General features: G+C 32.8%; 1 protein-coding gene across 5 annotated transcripts in view; it reads right to left on the bottom strand.

The window, feature by feature from the left end:
• The window catches only part of nmd (no mitochondrial derivative), a 43,465-nt gene extending 27,288 nt beyond the window's left edge, over positions 1-16,177 (bottom strand). For 2 of the 5 annotated variants that reach the window (XR_013015949.1, XR_013015948.1), the window contains exons 1-3: positions 15,883-16,177; positions 10,330-10,371; positions 2,221-2,428 (exon numbers count right to left, since the gene is read on the bottom strand). Coding sequence is in view for 3 of the 5 variants with exons in the window: in XM_076462142.1 (XP_076318257.1) it covers positions 2,221-2,428; positions 10,330-10,371; positions 15,883-16,047 (415 nt within the window). In the remaining 2 variants the exon portion in view is untranslated. The remainder of the gene's footprint in view (positions 1-2,220; positions 2,429-10,329; positions 10,372-15,882) is intronic. The other 3 variants (XM_076462142.1, XM_076462139.1, XM_076462141.1) reach the window with 3 other exon arrangements.
• Between the last annotated feature and the right edge of the window lie 7,767 nt (positions 16,178-23,944).

Genomic DNA, 23,944 nt, shown 5'->3' on the forward strand with positions numbered 1-23,944 from the left:
CTGATAAGCACAAATCTTAGTATCTAGATATTCTATCACTTATAGGTGAATTGGTGAAAGCTGATTCAGACTGAGATGAAAGTTGAAGAACATGCTCAGATGAACCAAATACTGGATAAGTGTGAAAAAAAAAGACTTGGAATGTTTGGCAAGCTAGCATAGCTAAACAGCCTCCTGCAAAAGAATGCAAGTTTAAGGGAAGGAATTCTCCTGAGAAGGGGCAAGGAGAATTGAATCAGCCATGCAAGTCTCAGCCCCAATTTGTGAGCATAGTAGATAAATACTCCATGACTAAACTAAAAGTGTAAGACACAGACACAATGCCAAAAGGAAGAATACATCTGGAGGGTGGGGAAACAATAATGTACAAAAGACTACATAATACATCAAATTTCATCAGCCACAGACTAAAAGAAATGTGTCACAAGAGGAAAACAAACAAAGCTCCAAATGGAACCACTGGTTGATGGTTGACAAAAAACAAAACTAGATGAGAGATGATGAGTCAATAACTGGATGCCAGTCTTTTATTTAGGACTACAAAGAGATGAAATTAATAACCCACATTAGGATTAAATATTCTCTTGATGCCATTCTTGGCAAGGAGATTGAAGACTTCACCCTTGAGATGTTGAAGATATATGGAACTGAAGAAAGGAGAAAAGAAAATACAATGGAGGAACAAAAGAGAAGTGGGAAGATAGACTGAAAATGGAAACCAAAAGTTGGCAGAGCACCATAGATTGGTTCCCACTGGGCCAGACTTGATAGGCTAGTCACTGAGGAAATGAGTGATAACTGTGACATCATGAAATTGGAACTGTTTTCCAAAGAAGAGATCAGGAAGTCAAAAAGAGAAGGTGAGATGTGGATTTCGTAGTTCTATGAACAGGAACAAAAAGGTGAATTTGAGAAAGTTAAGGAATCAAAGCAGACAATGAGGACTAATACAGAGCCACTTCAGCCTGTGTCTTCATTGAGTCAGAAACATGCCAAAGACCTCAGAGTAAAGAAAAGAGGTCCCAATAAAAATCTCAGAGATACGATGAAAGTAGGCAAACATTAGTTAGAAGGCCATCCTACTGCAAAAAATCCCAACAGAAGAAGAATCAAGTAAGGAGAAATAGAACAGAAATAGTATCATGGACTAAAGTGGTGAAAATAAAATTAAAGAAAATCTCTCTAGAAAATCCTTCTGAAGCATGATGAAGCACTAGAAATAAGGTGAAGCAATAAAAGATAATTCAGGAAGGTAGTAAGAAACAGATAAAGTTGGAACAATTTGGCATTAGAAATAAAAATTAAGAAATTGAAAGATACTTGTAAAAAGAGAATGAAAAGAGCATACCTACAAAATCACATCAAAGAGGTTAGAAAGATGAAGATTTTCCACTAGAGATAAAGTAGTGCCTATGGAAGCACACAGTTGAAATAATTGTCAGTAATGGGAAAGAAGATTAGTCAAGTGAATAGAAAGAGGAGGCCCAATGTACAGAAAACCCCACAAAACACTGAGCAATGGCTGTCACATCCTACACAGGCAAAAAGCCTCCAGTAGTCACAGGTCTTGCATTAGTAACATCATAACCATCATGGGGCAATGTGGAAGTCAACTGTACTTTTGAATTGAAAATTCATGTCATGTAAGCAAAAAAAATTTTTTTTTAGTGAAATTAAATAAAGCAGTTAAACTTTAACAAAGTTTAATTAACAAAAGTTATTGAAAATCTTACAAACACTAATACTTTGAAAGATACGTCTGTTTGAGACAATGCTGAGGAAGAGAATATTATTTTAAGTGCATGTGCTTAGGGGATTCACTGTACAAGGAAGGTGTATTGCTCTCCTACTGATGAAGGGCTATTGTAGTATGATGTCATCATCATGAAATCTTTCAGTTAATGTTAAAAATATTTTTAGGGGGGTGGTATAGCTCAAGGCTAGCAGCTTGCAAATCTCATAGCCAAATGTGTGAGGGAATCATGCTATTTTGTGTGTGTGGGGGTGAGGTATTGTTTGAGAAGTTTGAGTTTAGATAAACTATTCATTTGCTGAAGTTGTATTATTCATTATATCAAGGTCTATTTTTCAGCCCTCAAGTGTCTTCTATAAATTCTAAAAATTGAAATAAAAATAAACCTACTTTAAAAGTTAAAAATACAGAAAATGTTAATAAAACTGTAAGCAAAACACTTACATTTCAACAAAATGTCCCTTTACCTTTTGGTGGTTGTATCAATGATGATCCTTGAAAAAGCTCTCTCTTCTGAATTGGTAATATGACAGTCTCTCTGATCTCTTGGATGATATCATCCAATCCTGCAATGTCACTCCAAGAGATTCCTATACTTTCAGGATCCACTAATTGGGCAGCAATGGACAATTCATATTCTGTCAACTGAAGCACAAAACATTCAAGAACAAATACCTATTTTCTTGAAAGAAAAACCAAGCATTAAGCAATAGTAATTAATGACTTGTAGTCTGTTAAGACTTGTAATAAGATTATAATATAAAATGTGAATGGTATTATTACAATATACTTATAGAGTATTAAAAAAATAGAAACAAGTTTTTCAAAAGTAGTTCAAAATGCCAGCAAGTTCTTGCTTTTTGCAACAAAATAAGATACAAGTTAATATCAACAGCAAAAAACTAAATTGTAAACCAGGTAGAGAAATGTTAAATTATCTACATCAAATACTGGTATTCTTAAAGTTATATATTTTTACTTAGTTACTATTACAGCCTAAGCATTATTATATATTTTGTTAAAACATGTGTACATTAACTTTATATTTCTCTTGAAATAAAGACAGTATTAATAGATCTTAAGACAGAATTACATGTTAAAAAGCATATCAGAATTTTGTAACATTAAGCAATGTTTTCTGAATTTTTAGATTCCTTAGCAAGCCAAGGCAATGAACTAGAAAAGCACAAGCTGATGTTTTCAATAAAGGCAAACTCATTCAAGCTCACTTGTATACCCAGAACACACTTCTCCACATTCAAATGTAATATCAAGATACATTCATCTGTATATAATCTCACCTGAGCACTCAAGAAACACTTGTGCACATTCATTCATGTACTCATGATATGCCTGTTCATGCTCAATTGTGTAATCAGAATATTTGACCACATGTTTTCATGAGACACATTTATGCTCAGTTGTGAACCTCAGGATAAACTTAAATAAACTCACCTGTGTACTCAGGATATACTGTCCAGAAACACATACACACAAACATTTATGAACAGAGCAGTGTATTGCAGTGTAATTTGTCTTTGCAAACTCTTGTATTTCCTAATTATGCCATTTTAGCCAATTTAGGTAAGAAATAATTTAACAGCCATATTATAAAGAAACTACACTTTTTTGTATCTAATAAATTTACCACAAATTAATTTATCTCTTTTCTGAAAAAATAACATCACTGATTGATTTCCTAAACTTATGCAAGTAACATACTCAATAATTTTAAAACACATAATTTAAAGTGAAGTAGCTGCATAGTGTGGTATGTTTATGCTTTGAGATTATACAGTATGAACACCAACTACACAAGTGATATCTGATACTGTTCTGCGATCATTTTTTGAGATTTTATGTTCTACGGTAATACCTGTGCAATGAAGCCATTTTTCTCTACCACATACAAATTTTTTGCAAAACATCATAAATCCTTTTACATAAGTGAATCATCTTCATTGAAATCAAGTCATATTTTATTATGCTTAAAATGTGGACAACTACAGGCTTTAGGTTTCTCTAGCCCAATCACAACACGAAAGTCATTTCACTAGTTCTAGAACTCATACTAACAAACATAATAATAAAAACAAATATTCATTGTGGTAAACAAAATTACAACTTGAGTAAAGAGTTATTTTTCAATTTGCAAAACATTCTTACATGTTAGAATAAAATTATTATTTTTGAAAAATAACATAGCCAGACTTAAAGGAAAATCCACTATTAAAACCAAAACTATTATAAAATTTAAAATGAAAATCCACTACAAAACCAAAACAACTATTATAAGTTTAAATTTGCAGGTTGTGTAATTAAGTAGAAAGTTGACATTTTTGTGCAATGAAAATGCATTTCCAATAGATATTTACCTCTACTCACACAGCAATTATTGCCTTCTATATACACTGATCTTTGCTCACCACTGGTCTTGAGCTCCCACCTATATCCACGTTTGCACGTGTTACAGTTGTGTTGTAGCATTACAAATGAACATGTGAGAACCCTCAACCAACAAGAGTTTAACTCCACTGAGTACAACCAAAGATGAGAAGGTTAGGCCCAACTAAGTGAGGAACTGATGAAAACCCTGAAAAAAATGAGGTATTGGGTTTGGGCAAGAAAAGGCTTCTTTAGCAAAAAAAAAAATAAACTAATCCACACATGTAGTTCCCAAAATTTAGTGCAAATTGCCTGATGAAACAGAGTCAAAGCAGATAGTTATTCACATGATGAAAAAAACTGCTGATCTTGTGAACATAAAAGATGGGCAAAGGTTAGAACAACCACACTGAAACAGACAAAGCCAAAGCTATCACTAATAGTAAGAATGAAAAGACAATATACCACTAAGAATAAGAACGAAGGCAATGCCAGGATACAGGGGAAGATAGGTATGCAGAGGGAACACCCGGAATTAAAACTCTCTGAAAGGTGAAAAAATAAATCCATAGCAGAATGAGGAATGTTGGAGGATAATTATAGGCATCAACTCTGTTGTAAAAATGGGAATAGAACCTCAGGTAATGGAAATTAATTGGTAAGACAGCATTCCAGCTGAGCAGAACCCCTAACAATTCTGATAGATATTGGTGAGAAAAAAAAAAAAAAAAAGGATCCCAAAGAAGAAATAAGGAAGAGGTCTATGAGGAATGAAGAATGGGAAAGGGAGACTCTTGTCCACACATAAAGCACCAAAGTACCTACAGTACATTCATGTACAGAATATCGCTCACCCCCAAACCGTGAAAGGAGGCATTGAGAAAAAAAAAAGTACAACTGCAATAACACAGTAATGCTGTAACAGGGTTGGAAATGGCAATAAACAAGAAAGAAAAATTGATAAGAAGGTAGCATGTTGGACTCTGATGAGGTAGGAATGCTCTCAAATTCTTACAGTCGCTAAGTATGACACAGAATGAAGGGCAAGGACAAACTGTAGGAGTAAAATGCATGAGTAAACAGTGCACCCTCCAAAAGTATCAACAGAGAAACCAAGTACATAGGTACAAAGGGAAATGAAGAAAGGTTGAAAAAAAAAGGTATCTGAAAAAAAACCCACAAAGACTCAGTGGATGGTTTCAGTGATAAGAACTGTGTAGGAAAAAGTAACAATGAAAGTAGGGAAGGGGTAAATGAAAATGAGAAGACTAGGCTGTGGAAAAGTACATTACATTGTCAGGGAGTGATCTTCATGCTGGAATAAAAGATTTGAATGTTTGAGCATCAGAAAAAAATGCAGAGCTCAGAATGCAACTGGGTTATGAACTAAACTGCATGGATCTTAAAAATCTGTATAGGAAGGGTAAACTAATTTACAGACAAAAGGTATCATAACTGGAATATTATTTCAAGGATTGGTTAATAAAAAACATGGGAACATTCACAGGCATAGCCTTTGACTGCATAGCAAAAGACAGTTGTGGTAAAAGGCTGTTCAAATAATCATCATACAAATAAGACACATCAGGGAGTGGTATATCTGGCCCTGGTACAAGAGCCATACCAGACTGCATGAGAGAATTCAGTATGTGGCAAAAGAAGGCTGAAACAATCTCACTGAAATACTAAAGCCTGAATCCACACAAAATAATAATTGTTGTACAATGGCAAGTGTTACAAAAGAGGCAGTAGTTGTAACAATATTCTGAGAATTCAAAGAAAAGAAACTCGAGTGGATAAAACAAATTCAATCCACAAATTATCCTATAATAATACAGAATTTAAAAACACAAAAGTTGTTTGTTGAACAACTTAGGAAAAATATTACAAAATGAAGTAATAACAAGCAAAATTAAAACACATCTGCACTCAAATATGCTGAAGTGACAAGTGAAAATTGGATTCTACAGTATAGAGAGTCAGCTATGCAAGGGTGGCATGTTGCACTCCTATCACATGCAAATATATGGATGTAGGTAGGAGCACAAGGTTAGAGGCTAGAGAAAATTTGTGCATATGGAAGGCAGTAGTTGCCAAGAAAAACTTATACAAGAAGATGTACATTATATAATCAGAATGGTCATCACAGTTTTTTTCACAGAATTCAATTAATGGGAACATCATACAATCACTAAACACTATATTCACCTTTATAAAGACCAGTCAATATTTTAGAATTACTATGAAATGTTATGTGCTAGAATTATAAAACTTGAAACTGATCATTGTTGACTCGCATAACATTGAGGGATATTTATCAGATTACTTTATAAGAATAATCAGTAGCAAACACTAATTACAAATTGGAAATAAAATTTCCCATTTTTCTTCAAAGATTTTTCAAAACTTGTCACAGATTCTCAACCAATTAGCTGCACGAAACAAAAAGAATGTAAAAAACCATAACTACACATAAAAATAACATACTTTTCAAAAATGCATACATGTTGACAATAAAACATGTATCATTATATACAGATACACAAGAAAATACCCTTCAATACACTTGTCTGCAAAGCATGTTATGCTGAATATTTATATAAAAATTTAAATTAATCATAAGCACATACTGATGAAAGTTTCAGTACAATAAAATACTTTAACATGTAATTACCTGCACAGTTGTGGGCATATCTGAAGTTATCTGCCCAAAGACAAGTTTCAGAAAAGGCAAGAAGTGGCTAAATTTATTTCCTCAATGCTAAGCTTGTTTATTTTCATATGGGATTTTGCATAAATTATTTTAACATTTCTTAAAATATTTCTGGAAATTCTTAAAGGTATGTTCTATCTGGCTAACTACTTGCATTTTATGTTTAAAAGGTTAATATCTTCTGGCAGAGTAAGTTCCTTTGTAAAGATGCAAAGCTGTGTTAAACATTCTATGAATGATAATAATGCTATGTAACACACATTTTGTTCCTGAATAGTGTGTGTGATTTCTTAATTGCTTATGTTGTAAAAGTACAAAAAAATGACAAATATTCTCTTCAAACTTTGCTTTTGTGACCTGGATAATGAAATTTAGAAATTAACCTATTTTCTAAAAAAACAGGCAAATTTGCACATTTTCATTTACATAAGGTCTGAATAAAACGACATATGAATCAAGATTTACATGTATTTATACTAAAATTATATAAAAATGAGCAAAAATATTTAGAAGTGAGTAGTTTTTCAAGATTTGCAACTGTAATGTAAATGACTTTTGTGTACAAGGCCCCAAATCTAGTCTCCCATCATATTTTCATTATATTGATAGCAGCATTCAAAGTCCAGTATATCTTGGTGGAAGTGCTTACTTTGCTCCCTTCTGTACACTCCCATGTTCTTGAATTTATCAAGATGAGCATCAAGGATATGGACTTTCAGGGACATCCTGAACCCCATTTTGCTGTAGTTCTTCACCAGAGCCTCAACCAGTTCTACATAATTTTCAGCCTTGTGATTGCCCAAGAAGCCCTGAACAGCTGCGACAAAGCTGCCCCAAGCTTATATTCCCTTCCTATTGAGCTTCTTTGGGAATTCTGTGCACTCTGGGATCTTCTTTATTTGTAGTCCAACAAAGACACTAGCTTTGACCTATACCTCAGACAGCTTAGGGAAGAAATCTCAAAGATACTTGAAGGCTGCAGACTCCTTATCAAGGGCTGTGACAAATTGTTTCATAAGACCCAATTTTACGTGCAATGGTGGGAACAACACCTTCTGGAGGTCCACTAGTGGCTCACATTTGACATTGTGCCTTCCCACAGAGAACTTGGTGCTTCCTCTTGTAGTGTGCTGCAGTGTCCTTGCCATCCCAAAGGCAACTATGACAGAGTAAAGCCTCCTTGGAGACCCATCCAAAATACTACCATTTTGAAGTCTCTGATAACCTCCCAGCCATACTCATCATACTTCAAGGCTTCTAGCAAGGTCTTGATGCTGTTGTATTCCTCTTTGAGGTGCACCAAAAGATATTTAAATTTTAAAAGGTCTAACATTTCTATAATATAAAATCTTACTATTCAAGCAAGCAAAAATTGTCCGTCTTCTTACCTTCAAGACTTTTCTTGCAGTGCTTGCAGGTAAAATGAAGTGCTCAGGGTTTATCTTGATCCCTGACAGACATGCTAAAATATGCCTTGTATGCTTCAAACATTTTAGCAGTGCTGTCACAGAGTACTTTTTTGTTCTTGTCTTGATAAATTGGCCATATATATAGCAGAATGCATCTAGAGAATGCTTGCAGTTTCTTGATGCCATCTCTGATAAAATCACATAGGTCTGTGTGTTCAATTATGCAGCTAGAACTAAACTGAATGGTGAGTGGTAACCCCCTGTATACATATTACTATGGAAAGTTCTTATAAATTCTCATAAGTTTGACAACATTCTAGAAAGTTCTTGAAAATTCTTGTAAGTTTGAAAAATTCTCTATCAACTACTCAGCACTGAATCTATCTGGATTGTTCTGGAAAATGAGTAAATTTGAAAATTTCATTACAAAAAGCACAAAGTTTGAAGAGAAAAATAGGTCTTTTCCATTTACTTTTGGCATAAGCAATTAGGAAATAACACTTTCTGCCCAGGAACGAGAAAAAGTAAAAATTCTGTTACATAGTGTAATTAGACCACATATTGTTTTGTAGAGGAACAACTAAATACAAAGTATTAGGACTTAAGTGGCTGCAGATGTTGGCAGTTGAACCTGTGAAAGATTAGGCAGAAAAATAGATGAAGATATCCTCTCCATCAGTGTGAATTCATTCAGTGAAAGACCTAGCTCACGATACATATCTATGTAGATCTGCAGTTCACATAAATCTCGTTGCCTTGCTTAGTAATAAACAGGCACAATGGCCTGCAAGGCAACATTTTCATATAAACTATTCTTCCCAGTGATTAATGTTCCCTATTAGGTTATTTTTTTGTGTTTTCAGCTCCATTAATTTTGTGCTTTATATCATATTCACAACACTTTTTATGGTTATTACCAATACTTTCTTAAACAAAACAACAGTAAGTAAATTGAAATTATCTGTACAATGAAACTTAACCCTTAAACTTAGGCCATCATCAACTGATGCTGCTACCTATAACATTCCCACTGTTTAAGGGTCAATACTTTAATACTATTGCCTTTAATATGCAATTTAGTAATTTTTATTATAAAATATACCCATCACTTTTAATACTTTATATTTGTAACATTCATGTTTTAAAAATTAACAATTTTATTATGCTTTGCAATATGCATGAAGTATTAAAAGTGATAGGCTCACACTTATTAATGGCATAGTGAAAAATAAATATTTCATACAGTGATGTACTTACTTCACTGTCTAATGAAATATTTGATATTTATAATTTGACAAATCCTTTACCTTTGTGGTGAAATGGATAGATCAATCTCACATGGATTAGAATAACCTGTAATCTACGAGTCACAGATTCAAATCTGTATCATCAAACACGCTTGCCCTATAGGGTTGCTGTCAGAGCCAGCTGCCCCGAGTGTAAATATTACATAAGCAGCCACTGCCAAAAGCAGAAGTATAGTATTGGCAATTACGTATCAAATCATGAGCTAAATTAAATACAAGTGAAATGTTTAAATAGAATGGATGTGAAACTTGTAATAACAGTAGCAGAAGAAGTAAATTACTTAGAACTTGTTATATTATCCTAGCATGGCTGGAAATAAAAATTCTTATGTTATGGTCTAATTATTAGTAAAATATTCTATTGTTATGACATGCAACTTCTTTCAGAGGGGTTAGACACACAGTCCTACACAGTCTGGGGTTTTGTTGAATGATAGTCTAAATATTTCATTAGATTGTGGGGAAGATGCCCTAGAATCAAAGATTTAAAACAAATGCAAAAGAAAATATCGCTATCTTATCACACTTGCTAACAGAATACTCACAATATCAACAAATTATATTATTCTATGTATGCATACATATTCTTGAAAACAAAAGTTATCTATGAAAGAAAAATAATTCATTGTAATTAGATCTTACAATAAATTTTTCACAGTCACTCCTAAAATGATTTTACTTTAATAACCATTAATTACAATTATTTATTGTACTTCATGCCACTACACAACATCTGTTCACTTATCACTCATAAAAACTCACCTTTATATTGCTTACTCCTATTCTACTTAGTATTCGCTCTGCCTGTGAAGAAAAAGAAAACTTATAAATATTCCTGGAGTTTCTATAGAAATGATGTTACAAATATGAAGCACAAGGAGCAAATATGAATTCTGTACACAATTTCAGACAGTAAAATCATTATAACATTAATGACCATTGAATAACTTCACAGCAAATTAAATAGGTTACACATTAACCCTTTTGCAACAGGTCACGAGTCAAAAGCTATGTTATCTTGTTTGTTTACTTGTATTCAAAATTTTGTTCAACTACTATTTTATGAATTTATGTCAGTAAGTTTGGAACCAAACTGCAGATTACAATTCAAACTAATATTAAATATCAAAAGAACATCCAAATATAAATCTTAGTGAGTCATGTGATAGGTTGAGTGCAGCACTGTTTAAAATTAGGTGTTTGTGATGTCAAAATACTAAGTCTGTAGTTTCATACAAATTAGGAACTCAAATTACTAAGATTATTAAGCTAGAATAGAAAATAACCAATCAACAGCTTAGAATGTCCCAAAAGCGGTTTTCACAGCCATTTTGATCTTTGAAAAGGCTACCACTTTCATTTGATCCAAGATTTCAATAAGGTAGGTTGTGTCTTTAGTCTGCTCGAAGTTTCATATTTTTGGTTTTTAGAACCTAAATATATCTTAGTTACTAAACTTACTAAATTATAGTAAAATTCTATGGTATCAGTGTAGTTATTTATGACTTTCTGGTTATTCAGCTGTATGTATAAAACCTTAAAAAAAAAATTGTTTGGTATCCTCCACATGCAAAATTTTAAAAGGCTTAGCCATAGCAAGAAGAAATAACTGTTTGCTATACTTCATGATTTACTGTTCTATATTTTAAGAAAAATAAGTTTAATAATTTATTTCTAAATAGTAATAACATATATACATATGTGTAATGTATAATAATTAAAATGTGACTATATTACAAAATAATAGTCTACTAAAACACAGTCAAGACGGGGAAAACTAAAGGTCAGTTTTATATTAGTGGATATGTGACATGGTGCACAGCATAAATGTAATGTTAGCTAGGCATGACTGGAAGGTCAATATAATAAGAAATTATACAGTGTTATGAACTCATATAGTTTTTGTATAGTCTTACTAAAAGCAAACATCTGAAATATATTTAGGAGGTTTCAAAGATTACGCAAATATTATTTGAGATTTTTGGGATGATGGGTAATTTTTTTAATCATAACATGAAATCACTTTGCACTCAGACTAGTAATCAAACAGACTATTTTCTCAACAAATTTTTAGTAAATAATATGTCTTTAAAAACCTTTTTTTTGTTTACAATGTACTTGTAACCTTTACTAAAAGTCTACCAAATTTGATGAAAATACACAAGCTGTATTAAAAGTTATAGAGCAAATACTTAACGTGTCCAACTGTCTAGATGAACTTGTGTGTATTATACTGAACCCACAGCAAAAAAGTTAATATCAAAATTATAACCATTTAGCTATTCTGTCATAGCTAAAATAAAAGTTGAAAAACAGACATACAAGTATTATTAAAATGAATTCACCTTTCACTTTTGTTTACTTGTATCTAAGTATGAATTTTTTAGTATTTTTGAATACTAAGATAATGTGTCTTTAAAAAGATTAAATTCTAAACATTTCAGTGCCTCTAAATAATAACATACTGTCACTTTATAATGTCTTCACACTTTGTCCACTTTTCCTTACCTTAGCACCAATTAAGATAATATAATTACAATAAAGTTAAGTAAGACTGACATGTTGCAATCTACATTTACACTGTACAGACTATAACAAATTACCACTTTAAAAAAACGTTTCTGGAAATTTCTTGGTTAAGCCAACATGATGGTGGATAATTTAAGAATATATGATCATAATAAGGAAAACAATCATATGGAAACCAGCAATTTATTTGATAAATTCATGCTCAAATGACAAGTTCTACATCTGTTAGCAATTAATTATATGAAAACTTTAAATTTATAAAATCTCAGATTCTTCACAAAAGGCTGAATATTTTCTGATATTATAAAAGAATTTTCTATACTGAAATTTTACAGAACACACTTTGCATAATGTTATTTTATATATTTTTCTTGCTCCACTAGGAAACATGATTAGAAATATTGTTCCAGAGCATTAATACCATTTAACTATTATGTTTAATATCATTATGGAAAATGAAAGTAAAATTTCTGCCCATACATACATAAATTTATTATGATTATGATAAAAATGGAATAACTAAGGTGTAGAATATTCATATCAAAGGTTAACTTTATATACATGCATGTAAAATAGCAGTTGTTTGTGTTGATACACTGCATATTATTTACTTAAACAGGCAGAATAATTTAGTTCTAATTCTAAACTTTAATTTACTTTGTCAAATTATAATGATTAATTTTGGAGATTATAATTTTTACTATTAAATTATACAGAAGGGTTATATAATTGTTTTATTACTGCACTATTTATTTCATCATTGTTTGGTGGTCAAATGTATCTTATAATTTAGAATACAAGAGAGTAGATAAGATACATACATGTTTTTCTGTTTTTCAGTGATGTAGCATTACTATTACTGCAGGGTTCAAGTACCCACACCTTACCTCTTATTATTACTATATATGTAAAAATGGCTGGTATAGGTTGAGAAAATTCTAGGTATGGGAGCAAACAATGTTTCCACCTTCTTTGGTCATCATCAGGTTCACAAAGAAAGAAAGAGGTAACTGACTGATAGCTGACCACATGTTTGAAGGGGGTTGTGTAATTGAGTGCAAGGATGTACAGGGCATGCTTATATGTTGGATTATATTTATTAATATAGGTATAAACAATTAAAGAAGCCTTACTTATACAACAACTCAAGCCCAAAATAAACTAATACAAAGGAACACCTTTATACCTATATTAATAAATATAATAAAACATCTAAGCATGCCCTCTACATTCCTACACTCAGTTACCCAACCCCCTTCAAACATCTGGTCAGCTATTGGTCAGTTACATCTTTCTTTCATTGTGAACCTGATAATAACCAAAGAAGGTTGAAATGTAGTTCACTCCTCTACATAGAATTTTCTCAACCCATACCAGCCATTTTTACATACATATTTTTCTCTACAAGTGGGTTTTCTCATCATCATGAATTCTTATTATCATTGTTTTTTAGTAGCCTACTTAACAGTTGCTTACAAATATTCTAGAAGTTAACTTAGAAGAGTACCATCCCCAACTCAATTTGGATATTACTGCCACACTTAATTTCTTTCAAGATTACATTTTTCACAGCTATACTGTAACGAGTCAAATGTTTCAGTTTTTATCCTCAATTATCTTAAAATAAGTCAAAAATAACAGTGCACCATTCACTCCATCAAGTGCACCCCTAAACATTTGTCTTAGAAAATGAAATATTTAGACCCACCCTTTATTTTTCAGAAAATCAAGCTTTAAAGTGCCATCTACTGATGACAGCAACTCATTCCATAATCTAAATACTTTGTTAGAAAATTTTTTAACTTGGAACCAAATCTCCTAGCACAACTTTTTCAAGTATTCAATTTGTGTCCATTTTTCTTTTGACTTCAGAAAACAGCCACAAGAAATCTGATACTTTTATTCTGTAAAGTGATTAATATCATGAATAATTATCTATTAAAATTAGTGTTTTTGACTACTAATATTTCTAATCACTTCAGCTATGCTATTCTCATGATAACAATTGATTACTGAATATAACTGATAATTAAATGATTAGCATGTTCCACTAATCATCCAGCTCCACTAAGTTAACAAATATTTGTACAACTTACCAATGGATCCAAGTCATTCAAAAGCATCTCAACACCTTAACTAAACACTACAATTTCCCTACAGTTTAATAATATCAGCACATGTTACTAATTATACCCTATCAGTATCAATAATACCATTAAAAACAAAAGGCCAATTACTGGTCTTCCATTTAATAATTTTCTTTTTTTTTGCTTTTTGCTTTCTCTTACCATCATTGTATGGTAAAGTTAATATTTCCTCAAATTCAACCAATGTAATTTTTGATGGCTAATCATCTGCATGAAAATAATATTTATTATAAGTTTTTTCATCACTTGTTTGCATTGATTATATTTTGCTCACTTGCAGATCATTGTAATACAATATTTTTAAGTTAACTTGTGTGTGTGTTTAATGCAGTTCAGAACAGTTCAGGAAAACATATTGACTGGCAAAAAATGAATATGAGAACATGGTTGTTAAGATTAGTAACACATTCAAATTTCACTGCATTTCCTCCTGATGTTTATTGTGAATTGTTTGTTTGTTTTGAATTTTGCGCAAAGCTACTCAAGGACTATCCACACTAGCCGTCCCTAATTTAGTAGTGTAAGACTAGAGGGAAGGCAGCTAGTCATCAACACATACTGCCAACTCTTCGGTTATTCTTTCACCAATGAATAGTGGGATTCGCCATCACATTATAATGCCCCCATAGTTGAAAGGACAGGCATGTTTGGTGTGATGAGGATTCAAACCTGCGACCCTCAGATTATGAGTCAAGTGCCATGCCATGCTTTATGTTGAAAGGAAAGCTGAAAACCCAATACATGTATTTTTAGTGATATAGAAATCAAATTAAAATTTTAATAATAAGGCAGAAAATCCTAGAGTGCAAAAATTCCTGGTTTAGTGAGAAAAGTTCTGTAATCACAAAAACTCAGCACAAATATTTTAATTGTTAATTTCAAACTTCGGTAAATAGTGGATAAAATGTTGTAACTTGAAATATTACCACTTCTATTTATATTTATATAAAAATATAGTGCAAGGAATATATGGTAAGTTGAATGCTTAATGGTTTGGCTTTTGTTTTGATAAAGTAAAATAATCTAGTATTAATGAGTAGCATGCTTTTTGGAAAAAGAAATTTCTAGTCTTGTTAAATGTCTTTTTTTTTAAATCAATATTCTGTTTTATTTAATTAGTTAATCATCGTATAGATATATATCATCTTGACTTTTACTCATATTTAAGGAGTTTACAAATTACATGTACATGAAAGATTAACTTTTAATTTAAGCAACTTCTTATTACTGTATTAATTTGTTTCAAAACAGTTTATAACTATTACAGTATAAGCTTTCGTAGTTAAAATATTTAAAATAATAAATACTTATTACCAAATGCCTAAATAGTTGGTTTCTAAACACAGTGTACATTGTTTATTCTACCTTTTTATTCTACCTCAACGACCTGCGTTAACAATTTTGACTCTTACTGATGAAATTAAGACTTAATCACCCAAATGTTTTTTAAAGTTGATTATTATTAATTACCTTTAAAATAAATTAACATTAGTTATATCACTACACATACGGTTGGACAATAATGGTGACGACATTCTATACATTCAATTAAAAATACTAGTTTTTACGACTCTCATACTCGATATATTTGTATTGATCGAAACACGTTTATTTAAATCTTATTCAGTTTTCAGCTTACCCGTTTCTGAGCTTCAACTTTTTGCTTCCTTGTAGGATCTATTGCATTAACCATCCATTTAACACCAAAATAAGTCAAAGCACCAAATAATGTAAGTCGAAAAACAAGTCCTATAATTTCGTTCCTAGTTAACTGAGAAGTAAAATGCACTTTTCCTCCAGCCATTTCTTTAACTAAGTTATAGTTACGTAATTTAAAATTATCCACGCAAAACCATTCATTTTCTTGCACAGAGGGCGATAAAATCGCATTTCAGAGAAAAATTAACTCAAAAGGCCGACGTGTTATCAAGTCCTACTTTTCCAAATCCTACCCATTGATCCTAACACGCATGCGTTTGATGCAAGTGAGGTTTAAACATTTCGTGTTGTAAGATAATAATATAAACTTATAAAAATTGAAATAGAAACTCTTATAACCCGAGGGCTTTCAAAAGGTGGATCTTTCTTCTTCAGGTGCAATCTGGGAATTCTCAGTGGATTGAACGAGTGATATATAAAGATTTAGTTTAGGAATATCATAGAGGTCATCGGACTTTCCGGGAGTTGTCTATTTCTCTGTGTATTGTTGCAAGAGTCTTATTTCCGGTGTAATGTGGCCGATAGCGATAATGTTTGTGAAAAGGTGTTGGTGGTATTTTAACTTTGGGATGGATAAAATATGCGTGTGTTTTTAAGAATTGTGCTCACGTGTTTAAGTAAAAATAACACGTGGAGAGTAATTGAGAAAGATATGTTATATAAATCAATTTAAAAACAGGAAAAAGAGAATTCACCTTTGATATTTCTTGAAAAAGTAAGTGAAGAATAAAGTTATTTTTCTTACAGAGATGAAACTAATGGCCAGAGATCACTGATTCCTGGATCTAGATTAATTCCGAAAGGTTGAAGAGTGTTTAGCTTGGCAATCCAATATAGTTCTTTTGTTTCTCTGTCTACTTTAGTTTTGAATCCTGTTTCAGTGCCAGTGAGAATAATGGAATGATCGTGTTGGTTGAAGTGTTGAGCGGAAGGGAGATTTTTTTCGGTGTTAATAGAGGATTTGTGATTGTTAAAATGTTCTCTGATAGTTATTTGTGTATGCCCTATATACTGATAACTGTATTTTTTACATGGTATAAGATAAATGGTGTTATTTGTTTTACAAGTAATTTCTTTAGATATTTTAATTTCGTTGAATATTCTTGTCGGAAAATGAATTAGTGGGTTTTATAAAGTTACAGGTTTGAAAACGGGCTTTATTGCATGGATGACAACCACTTTGGAGTGCGGTGTAATTTATTTTTTGTGTGAACAAAGATATCTTTTAGAGTTCAGAATTCGTGAAACATTTCTGAGTTTAAAATGATAGGTAATAATGAGAGGAATTATATTTTATAGTTTACTATTACTGTGGTTTAGGATGTTTTTTTCCGCTGAATGTTGTTAGTCTTCTCAATTTGTTTGTCGATTTCGATTTCTTTATATCCTCTCTGTAACACGGTTAGTTTTAGATCATTTGTGTGTTTTCTGTAATTTGTTTCATCTGAGCATATTTTATTTATTTTAAGAGCTTGATTGTAGATAATGTTTTGTTTAGTGTGAGAGGGGTGACAGCTTTTATAGTGAAGATACTGTGGTCTGTCTGTAGGCTTTTTTACAAGTCTGTTTTTAGAGAAACTGTTACGTCAAAGCAGTTAATCTGTGTAAGTGAATAATCGCAAGTAAACTTGATTGTTTCGTGAAAGGAGTTTGCAAGTGTGATAAATTATTTAAGTGATTGAAGGTCAGCTGTCCAAATGAAAAATATGTTGTTTATGTAACGTCGCCATGTATAAGGTTTTACAAGGCTGAGTTGTAAAAGCTAGTTTTTAATATGACCCCTAAAGATATTAGCATAATTGGGAACCTTTTTGGTACCCATTGCAGTGCCGTTAACTTGTATGTAGTGCTCGTTATAAATTCGAAATTATTCAGAATTAAAACTAGGCTGGCAAGATCGGTTATTGTTTGAGATTCTGATGGGTGAGAGATGTTTAATGCGGACTTTTAGAGTTTTAGCCCTTCATCATATGGGATGTTGGTGTAAAGGGAAGAAATATCCATCGTGCAAAGAAGGCTATTTTGTGGTAACTGCTTGTCAATGTTAATATCTTCTATTATGTTGAGAAAGTGGGTAGTATCCTTTATGTAGAGGGTATGGTACCGGGTGTACTTTTAATCTGTTGGTCAACAAAAACGGGCAGCTTTCCAGCAGCCATGTTTATATTAGAAATTATGGGTCGAACAGGATTGTTTGTTTGTGTATTTTGGGTAAAAGATAAAATTTACCTGGGGAAGCTTGTCTGGGTATCAAATACTGAAAGGTTTCTTTGTTGATTTTATTGTCTATTAGGAGTTCTTTAAGTTTATCAGTTGTGGTTTTAATAAACTGAGTTGTAGGATCATGTGAGTTTTTTTTTATAGAAATTAATGTCCTTTGGTTGCTGGTTAGCTTCCGTGATATAGTTGATATAGTCATTTTTATGAAAGTTATCAATGGCTCCACCCTTGAGATTCTTATGAAATGCCGCAAATTTAAGCCACATGTCAGCCAGACACGTTCCTTTGCTGAGTCCAAACCGATCTTCCTCTGTTTGCGGGTAAGATCAAAGAAGGGATTTTGTCTCGCATAAAAGGACCATTTGCTCATTCTTGTTAACTTTTCTTCTACAACAAAGTTTTATGAATTTTATTCCAAATGTGTTAAATTTGCTTACTCTGTTAATGGAAAATGATAGGCGTGTGGAACCTGAGTCTTACATCTGGTGGCGCCAGGTGACAGCAGACAAGTTGCTGGTGCGAAAGCGTCAGTTTGTTCTGAGAAAAGAGAGAATTGTTTGTAATTTAGTTTGTACTAATTAAATTTTTCGAGTTCATTTTTAGGAAATCCCTCTCCAATATGGATAGATGACTGAAGAAACATGCATCACAAGAAAACCTCAAGTGAGGTGCAAATGCAGCCTAGTTCTAATGAAACTGAAGTTAGTGAAAATAATCTGTTTAATTATAAACGTTTAAATGATATGTAGCTTGGTCGCAAAGAAAAGAAAACAAAGACCTATTAGACTCGACAGTATTGTGACGAATATTTGAAGTATGGCTTTATAAGAGGTGGTAACAATATTGACTTGCCAATGTGTTCTTTGTTGTTCAACATTATGAAATGAGAGCATGAAACTATCGAGACTGAAATGCCACTTGGATATCAGGATCCAGAATGCTCAATTAAGTCAATACCTATTTTTTTCATAAATAATAAAAATGAAATATTTTTTCAAACAAATAATTTCATGCACTTTTTCCATGAAATCTTCTAATAAAGACCTGGTTATGGCCTCATATGAAATTTCAAAACTAATAGCGAAGACAAATTATCCACATACTATTGTTAAAACGTTAATACTTCCTGCAGTAAAAATAATTACATCTCTTATTTATAAAAAAAAAACAACAAGAAAATTAGTTGAATTTACTGTCCCTATCTAATAATACAGTGAAGATAGAATTGTGGATATGGTAAAATATTGAAGAAGCTCTTATACATCAGTTCACTGTAGTCAATTTTTCATAACAAATGGATGAAAGCACAAGATAGCAGATAATGCCAAGTTAATGTGCTTTGTAAAATATTATTATAAGGATACAATTCATGAAGGTTTATTGTTTTGTACACCATTTCCAACAAGAACTGCTGATGAACCTTTTAATTTAATCAACAATTTTATAATTTAGAATAGTATTCAATGGAAAAAAATGCGTTGGATTGAGTACCGATGGTGCTCGCTCAATGTCAGGTTTCAAAATAGAAGTTTTCCAGAGGATGTGTGCAGTAGCAAAAAACTATGAAGGGGTGGATTGTAGTATTCACAGAGGCGTTAGCTGTGAAGTAAATACCCTTACTTTTGAATTAAACTGTACAAGAATGTGTTAAATACATAAACTATATAAAATCTAGTTTCTTGAATTCCAGAATCTTTGTTTTGTGCAAATAATTAGGAAGTGAACACATACCAGAAAAAGCAGAGAGATTTCTTATGCCTTTTGTCACGAATTATAAATGCAAATCAGGCTTCTCAACGTTGGTTTTCTTTAAAAAACACGTACAGGAACAGATTAGATGTCAAGCCAGCTTTGAGGATCAAATTAACTTTTCCTCCTAATTTGAAGTTGCTGTATGATGAAAACAGATCATCCTTCCCATGCCATACATCTAAAATCTCGAATATTCTAGTTATATTTTGTATAAAACACTATAGCGATATTTTTAACGAGTCATACAGTGAGTCAGTTAGTGTATTAGTCACTTAGTAAATAGATCTGGTCTGTACATTCTTGGGTTAGCACTGTACATGTGAGAGAAAATTTAAGTAGTGGGTGTTTAGTTGTTTTTGTCAGCTAGGCTTATCAACAAACCTAGTCTGTATAACTTTTATCTTAAAGTTGAAGAAATAAAAACTTATTCAAATAAGTATTTTTCAAAATTTATTTGCATACAGAGGATTTACACATCTTGATAAGTAAGAAACAACGGCCTTTACGCTCTCAATAAAAAAATTTATTTTTATTTAAACCAAGATTTCACTCTTGCGGCTTCTTCAAGTTTAATATACAGAAATAGTTAAGTAAGATCCAGAACAATATCGTACTGGACACTTTCTTACCTCCAAGATTACTGACTCTCGCTTTAAATGAAAATGACTTGATGTTGCATTTCAATTCACAAATACAGAATTTGGCGAAAAATTGGTACTTCGTTGCAAAATTGTTTTATTGAAACAAAACCATTTTTTTCTAATGAGATGCCAATTTTATGCAACAATGTGCAATTTCTCATCTTAAAAAATACAAGCTATTATTACTAAAGTACACATCTAATAAGATTCTCACATTGAAACAAACAAACCTAAAATTGCAAACAAACACACTTAAGATATTTTTCAAAAAGTAATAACAGAGTAAATAAAAAGGTAGACTATGTAAAAAGTATTTGGGTTAAATACTGTCCTGTTTTTTTTCAAAACGTGGTGAGTTTGATTTTGTTTCTTTTTCATTTTGCGCAAAGCTACTTAAGGGCTATCCTTCGCTCGACTCCAAATCTGAGGATCGCGGGTTCGCATCCCGGCCGCACCAAACATGCTCGCCCTTTCAGCAGTGGGGGCGTTATAATGTGATTGTCAATCCTACTATTCGTTGGTAAAAGAGTAGCCAAAGAGTTGGCGGTAGGTGGTGATGACTAACTACCATCCCTCTAGTCTTACACTGCTAAATTAGGGACAGCTAACAGATAGCTCTCGTGTAGCTTTGCGCGAAATTCAAAACAAACAAATGCTCATCAGGAAGCCTGAGGGCTTCTAACTTTAAAAACTGTTTCGTTGCCCATGATCAGCACAGCACAGATACCTCATTGTCGAGCCTTGCGATTAACAAGAAACAGACAAACAAAGAGACAACGCGAGGACGTGTAGTTACCATCACATAGAATATTGTATCCAAATGCCAGACACTTCCTGCACCAGTGTCTGGCATGCACTTAACAGATGACCTTCAAGGCTTCAGTAGAGGCACAATCGCCGCATTCCAGAATAGTTTATCGTAACCCGGAAGCCGTGGATGGTCACAAAGTTGGGAACCGGCTTCTATATCGATGCACACACTCCCGGACGCGTCTAGTATGCTTCATGTTCGATTTTCCTAACTGTCCCATACGCCAAGAATTCGCCCTTAACGGCGTCATGGGACAGCTCATAAGGAGCAGACCGGAGGGTCATCCACTTAATGTTCTGACTGGCAGGCTCCACAGACACACGCTGATTGTCAAATAAGGTTCGGGCATGTACTGACGACGCCAGCGTCGCAACGTTTGCCCATTACCGAACTATTGACAGCGCAATATAACAGCCGAGGGTGGTGATGGACCGCGGCCGAATGGAATAAGGCCGGATGGCTGTAGCCATACCGACCCGCTGGAAGATGGAAACTAGACGAAGGACAACGTTGAAACGACATTCGGGCAAAATTCAGGGACTCGATATCACACATGATGAAACACAGGCACAACCCCATGAAGAGGCACTGGCATGAAGAAACAAAGAGCCCCCGCACAACCCGTTCCACTGCAGGCGATGGTATACATCCACGGGGAGTTACAGACACAAGTAGAAATACATTACTAAGAACACAACTCGTTCGAGATATAACACTAATAGATAAATACTAATAGATAAATAATAACGCAACATTATACTCAGTATAATTAGTATAAATATAAAGGTGTTCATTTATATTGGCTTAATTTTGGTTTTACTTGCTATATAAGTAGGGCTTCTTTGATTTTGCATTTGTTTATATTTGTTTCCCAACTTAGTGCCTGTATGTTTTGCATGGTTATGTTGTGTTTATTTTTTGCATGGTTATGTTGTGTTTATTTGATTTGTAGTGTTCAAAAACGCGTGAAGGTATTTTATTTGTGCTCTTTGAATCTAGTTTCCATTTTTCCGCTTGTTTTTCTAATATAGAAGTCATGGCAATTGTTGCGTTGTATTTTATAAATTATGTCGGTGGTTTGTTTGTCAGTGTAGTTTTTACATAGTATGGACTTTTGTTTTGAAACTGGTTTTTGAATAAATTTGGTATTTACTGGAATGTGTTTTGCTATAAGTTTTTTCCAAATGTTGGTTATTTTTTCGCTGATGTCGGGAACGTATAGTATGCAGCAGTATAAGGTTTTGTAGTTTGTTGTATCTTGGGATTTGTTGTTAGTCTCGGTGTATGTGTATAATTTTTTCCACAGTTTTTTGAGGAAATTTGTTGATGTTGATGAAGTGTTTTATTTTGTTGATTTCATCGTTAATTTTATCAGGTGAACATACTTTTGTGGCTGTGTTTATTTGGTTTCTTAATATGTTGAGTTTTGTTTTGTTTCATGTGCTGAATCCCAGGGAATGTATAATCCAGTATGGGTGATTTTTCTGTGGATTTCTGTTTTGAATTGTGCGTCAGTTCTAGTGATTTTGAGGTTAAGAAATACTATTTGGTTAGTTTTGACCTGTTTACAGGCGACCTTTATGCTAAGGTGTATCGAGTTAACGTTATTGGAAAAAAACTAAATGTATATTCGGCAGATGTGAATCCAGCAATTGTATTATCAACATACCTGTACCAGTATAGTGGTGGGTATAAGGCTGAATTGATCGATTGAGATTCAATGTATCAAAAATGTTGACTAGATGACACGGGATTTCCCATACTTAGGCCATTTATTTGCAGGTAGTTTCGGGTATTGAACATAAAGTTAGTTTTGGTGGTAGTGAATTCCATAAGGGTTGCTAATTGGTTGCTGGGGATGCGTATCATTGGGTTCACTATATTGACAAACAACACCAACGTAATTTATAAAATGCGATGCAACAACTGCCACGACTTCTATATTGAAGAATCAAGCAGAAAAATGGAAACTAGATTTAAAGAACAAAAAACACCTTCACACGTTTTTGAACACTGCAAGTCACAAACACAACCATAGAAAAAAACCCAGATATTAAGTAGAGAAACAAATACAAACAAACACAAAATCAAAGTAGCCCTACTTATACAGCAATTAAAAGAAAAATGAACCAATATAAACGAACACCTTTATACTTATACCAATTAATAGCCTGACATCCAACTCTCTGCAAAATTCAAAACAAACAATCCAACTGCAACGCCCCTACAATCCCGTACCCGTTTATACTCTCGTCCCTAAAGACATACGTCTTGCAACGGTCACTTTCAAAACTTTCTTAACTTGAAGATGACCTGGGAAGGTTTAAAGGTTCGCTCCTTACCAATAGAAGTGATAGTAGCCATACTAGCCGTTCTGAGATACATTTTTATTTCAAGTGGGTTTCTCGTCATCAAGAATGACTTTTACAATTTTAGTGAATAGGCGAGAAATTCACAATACAAAATTAACAGTATAAAATATGTATATTTCTAAATATACATTTAATTTAATTATTAAACATCAATATTAAGATGGATATATAACGGTAAATCCGTCA

This window comes from Tachypleus tridentatus, chromosome 10, assembly GCF_004210375.1.
Source record: "Tachypleus tridentatus isolate NWPU-2018 chromosome 10, ASM421037v1, whole genome shotgun sequence".
In the NCBI taxonomy this organism is placed as follows: Eukaryota; Metazoa; Arthropoda; class Merostomata; order Xiphosura; family Limulidae; genus Tachypleus; species Tachypleus tridentatus.